General features: G+C 44.8%; 1 protein-coding gene across 1 annotated transcript; it reads left to right on the top strand.

The window, feature by feature from the left end:
- Positions 1–1,970: 1,970 nt before the first annotated feature.
- On the top strand, positions 1,971–2,958 carry LOC102476653 (dnaJ homolog subfamily B member 3). The gene has a single exon (XM_006171158.3). It carries the CDS (start codon positions 2,106–2,108, stop codon positions 2,823–2,825), a length of 720 nt encoding a protein of 239 aa, XP_006171220.1. The 5' UTR covers positions 1,971–2,105; the 3' UTR covers positions 2,826–2,958.
- Positions 2,959–5,336: the final 2,378 nt, after the last annotated feature.

The following is a 5,336-nucleotide window of genomic DNA, read 5'->3' as shown; positions in this document are numbered from 1 at the left end:
CCTGGGTAGACTCAGGCCCACCTGTCCATGCTCATTCCTTCTCCCTAGCCCTTCTTCTTCCCTGTCCTCTGCTCCTTACCCTCCAGCCATTTTGGATCACTTGCCTTTCTAAAACTCCCTTCGCACTGTCCTCAGTTGCTTTGCTCATGCTGGACTCTACTCTACCAGTTTCCTACTACTGTTTATTGCGTGGTTACCAAGTGCCAAGTCCAGTGACTCTCCTCCATTGCTCAAGATGATTAGAACTGGGCGGTATGATCCAGTGAGATAGCACGCACCCTCTAGACCCACCACCCTTCATGATGAAACCTTAGAAAGTTCATTGGTTAATCATTTTCCAGTAGACCTAAGGTACTTTCATTGATGTGTTGCCTCAGAATTTATTGCAGCCAAGACTATAGTGTGAAAGACAGAATAAAGAAATGGAGAGAACTCAGATATCAAGAAATGCCAAGGGAACCAGCACTTAGCATAATGGCTATGTCGCTGGACTCCCACATAGTCAACCGCGGTTTGCATCCCAGACCTGGTGGCTTAAAACCCAGGCCGGACATGTGTGCGTGCATGCCCAAGATCCCGAGAGGAGAATGGAGGAGAAGGGATTGCGGCATGGCCATCCCCTCTGGGGGGTAATTTCTCACTTTCTGTCTCTCTGTCTTTCTATGTCTGTCTGGCGAGTGCACGTGCCCTATACTGAAAAACCTCTCAAAAAAACAAACAAAAAAAAAGAAATGCCAAAAGGAAAATCATGACTATGACACAGCTGTTTTAATGGAAATAATCACTTCATCCTGTTTTCATCTAGAGCACTAGTCACCTAGACTACAAGTTTTAATGATTTGATATACACTTGTGGATATGCCAGGCTGACCATACTAAACTACCAGCTCTCAAAGACTGAACCAGGCAATGCTGGGACTCTCTAAACATTGTTCAGGGGAATTTTGCAAAGTCAAAACAATTTCCATAACATAGATGCATTTGACTTTTTCACTCTTACTCTAAGTGTACCCTGGAGTCTCCCAAAAGCTCTAGGCATGTATGATACTGCAACAAATCAAATGCAGAAGCTGGGTTGGTCTATAGCCTAGTGGTTAAGGGACTTGATTCCACATAGTTCAAAGTCTAGTTGAAAACCATAGGAGACTCATTTCCATGCACATCCCAAACCCCCAGTAGGATGACAGACGAAAAACGAGGGATTGCAGCTAGACCAGTGCCACTGGGTGGGGCTGCTTCCTCCTTCTCTGACTGTGCTTACTTCTCTCTGACAAGCACACACACCCTCTGTCAATTAAAAAAAAAAGTACAGAAGTGGACAAAAGAATCTGGTGCTCTTCTACTGAGTCTGATACTAAGGAGAGCTGCAAAACTGTAAAACAATGCTCTTTTTCCCACCAAATGTTTTTATTTTGAAAAATATATTTTCTCATCAAAGTATTATTTCTATTAGCATGGAATGGACTTATTGCTATGACTCATGAGGCCAATGAATACAGTCTTTTGTTTTCAGTTTTAATATCTGGTGTCATACATACTACAAATACAATTTACCTAAACATAAGGCCTGAGTCAAAAACGTTGGAGAAGTGTTGTTCTAAAACGCCATGACTCCCCTTGCCCAGGGTTAGATAAAACCCACCCCATCACCCTATCCCTCCCCAGGCTGATCTAAAGCCAACTTTAAGGAAAACATTTCCTAGGGCTGATAGAGAGGGTCCTCCGTTTTCAGATGAAAGTGCCCTTTTACTTCCCTAGAGACTAGGACTAGAGGTAGGTGGGCGGGGCACGGGAAGGGTCTGAGCGTGGGCACGCCTGTGGGCGGGGCCTCCCACACCGCGGGGAGCATCCCAGAGCCCCTTGCTAGGAGCCAACAAGCTCCTCGCGTGGCATTCTGGGATGCGGTGCCCAGACTGGCTTTGACCAATGGGACGTGGACACGTCATAAGGAGCGACCCCCAACACAGGCCTCTTGCGGCCCAGCCTTCCCTAAGCTGAGGCCGTGCGGTTCTGCCGGCTGCGCTCCCCTGCCCTGGCCCGCAGCGCTCCCCTGCTTTGGCCCGCGGCGCTCCCCTGCTTTGGCCCGCGGCCTGCGGCCCTCCGACATGGTGGACTACTACCAGGTGCTGGGCGTGCCCCGGCAGGCCTCGTCCGAGGCCATCAGGAAGGCGTACCGCAAGCTGGCCCTCAAGTGGCACCCCGACAAAAACCCGGAGAACAAGGAGGAGGCGGAGAAGAGATTCAAAGAGGTGGCCGAGGCCTACGAGGTGCTGTCGGACGCCAAGAAGCGGGACGTCTACGACCGTTATGGCCAGGCCGGGGTGAGCGGAGGCGGCGGCGGCGCGCCCTTCCACGACCCCTTCGAGGACGTCTTCAGCTTCCGCGACCCGGCCGACGTCTTCAGGGAGTTCTTTGGTGGCCGCGACCCATTTTCCTTTGACTTCTTCGGAGACGCGCTTGAGAACGTTTTCGGGGGTCGAAGGAGCTCCCGGGGAAGCAGAAGCAGAGGGTCAGCACCGCTTTTCTCCACCTTCAATCAGTTTCCAGCTTTTGGAGGTGGTTTTTCCTCTTTTGATCCAGGATTTTCGTCCTTTGGCCCCCTGGGAAATGGGGGCCTTTCTTCCTTCTCCATGTCGTGTGGGAGTGGTGCGGCAGGCAGCTTCAAGTCCGTGTCGACTTCCACCGAGATAGTTAACGGCAAAAAAGTCACCACCAAGAGAATCATTGAGAATGGCCAAGAAAGGGTGGAAGTGGAAGAAGATGGAGAGTTAAAGTCCCTGATAATAAACGGCAAAGAGCAGCTGCTCCACATTGACACCAAGTAACACCACCTGTCTGACTGGAAACACATTTGAGGAATTGCAGGACCTAATTTTAAGATTGCAAGGGAACTCCACTTTCAGAACACCTGCACTCAAGAATTCCTTGTTACTGTCAGAATAGACCTCTGTTTGTCTTTAAAACTGTTGTATCTGTATGAACTTTGCTCTTTTTTTATTAATTTATTTATATACATTCAATCACATTATTTAGCTTACAAAGTGTACATTTCAGAATGTAAACATTTCTCCCCAGCCCAGTAGATCAAAATATCTTCAACAGATAACACCACACCTCCCCATCCCGTCAATAGTCTGCCTCTACAGCCCTCCTCCAAATGTCCTTCCCTAGGCCCCACTCCTCCACACAAACCACATCTGGCATTCACACCTATCTCTTGTGTTTGTATATCTTTTAGTCAGTCAATTTCAGTCATAAGAGTGCAGTCGGTATAAAGTGGGAACATAAAATGTCTCTTCTTCATAGCCTGGCTTGCTTCACTCAGCAGTAAATCTTCCATATTCTTCTGCTTCCTGTCAAAAGCCAGGGTTTTATTAGTTTTTATGGCTGAATAGTATTCCATAGAGTATATGTGCCACAGTTTTTCAATCCATTCACCTATACGGGGGCATTTGGTTTGGTTCCATGTCTTAGCAACTGTGAATAGTGCCGCAATAAACATAGATGTGCAAGCACTTTTCCAATGAAGAATTCTTCTGTCCTTTGGGTAGATACCGAGGAGTGGAATTGCTGGATCATCATATAGTAGTTCTATTTGTAGATTCTTGAGAAATCTCCAAATTGCTCTCCACAGTGGCTGGACCAATTTACATTCCCCCCAGCAGTGTAAAAGAGTTCCCCTTTCACCACCACCCCCAACACTTACCATTTTATGTTTGTTTTTTTTTTAATCTTAGACATTCTGACTGGGGTTAGGTGGTACCCCATCATGTTTTTGATCTGCATTTCCCTTACAATGAGGGATGTCGAGCATTTTTTCATATACCTTCTGGCTGTTCGTATGTCATCTTTACAGAGAGTTTTTTTTTTAACTCCTCCCATCTTTTAATAGGGTTGATGATCTTTTTTCCAAACAGCTTCTTTAGTTCCTTGTGTATTCTGGTTATCAGTCCCTTATCTGATGTGTAGTTTACGAAAATAATTTCCCATTCTGAGGGCTGTTGATTCACACTAATTATTGTGTCTTTTGCCATGCAGAAATTTCTTAATCTGAGGTAATCCCACTTGTCTATTTGGGGAATTATCAACTGTGCTTTGAGGGTCTTATTTAAGAAGTCTTTCCTTACACTAATGTCTCCCAGAGTTTCCCAGTGTTTTCCAGGAGCAGTTTTCTTTTCTTTTCTTTTCTTTTTGGAGAGGTTTTCGCTATAGGGTGCATGTGCTCGCCAGACAGAGAGAGACAGAGAGATAGAAGGCGAGAAATCACCCCCCCCCAGGGGGGATGGCCACGCCACAGTCCCTTCTCCTCCATTCTCCTCTTGGGATCTTGGGCACACATGCACACGGGCCTGGCATGAGTTTTAAGCCACCGGGTCCAGGACTCGAACTGCAGTCAACTACGTGGGAGTTCAGCAACATAACCAGTACGCTAACTGCTGTTCCCCTCCAGGAGCAGTTTTATAGTTTGAGGTCTTAGATTTAGATTTTGATCCACCTTGACTTGATTTTTGTCAAAGGTGAGAGGTAAGGGTTCAGATTCATCTTTCTGCAGGTGGAAATCCAGTTTTTCCAGCACCATTTGCTGAAGAGGTTTTCCATTTTCCACTGGATTGACTGATACCCCTTGTTAAAAATCAGTTGACTGTATGGGAATTTATTTCTAGGAACTCTATTCTGTTCTGTCCACATGTCTGTTTCTGTGCCAGTACCATGCTGTTTTGATTACCACAGCTTTTTATATTTTTGGGTAAGAGAGTGAGATGCCACCCATTCCACTCTTCTTGTGTAGAATTGTTTTTGGCAATACGGGATCTTTTATGATTCCAGATGAATTTTATGATTGTCTTTTCTAGATTTGTAAAGAATGTGTCTGGTGCTTTAATTGGCATTGCATTAAATATGTAGGTTAATTTGGGTAGAATTGCCATTTTGATTATATTAATTCTTCCAATACAGAAACATGGGATGTCCTTCCACCTTTTTGTGTCATTTTCAATTTCATTTTTTAGCTTCTCATAGTTTTCTTTGTGGAGGTCTAAAACTTCTTTGGTTAGATTTATTCCTAAGTATTTTATATGTTTGGTGGCTATGTTAAATCGAATAACTTTTTTTCAGTTCTATCTCAGTCTGCCTGTTATTTGTATATAGAAATGCTGTTGATTTCTGTATATTGATTTTATATCCTGCAACTTTACTGTAATCATGTCTTACTTCCAGTAATTTTTCCATGGAGACCTTGGGTCTTCTATGTATACAATCATGTCATCTGCAAATAGAGAAAGTTTCACTTCTTCTTTTTCTATTAGGATGCCTTTTATTTTTTTCTTTTTTCTGAT

The sequence above is a fragment of the Tupaia chinensis genome, unplaced genomic scaffold (assembly GCF_000334495.1).
Source record: "Tupaia chinensis unplaced genomic scaffold, TupChi_1.0 Scaffold149383_1, whole genome shotgun sequence".
NCBI classification, from domain to species: domain Eukaryota; kingdom Metazoa; phylum Chordata; class Mammalia; order Scandentia; family Tupaiidae; genus Tupaia; species Tupaia belangeri.
This window is presented reverse-complemented; position numbering and strand designations above follow the sequence as displayed.

What these genes read in the sequence shown, in the direction of transcription:
- LOC102476653 (XM_006171158.3), top strand. Translation starts at nt 2,106, where the DNA reads ATGGTGGACTACTACCAGGTGCTGGGCGTGCCCCGGCAGGCCTCGTCC.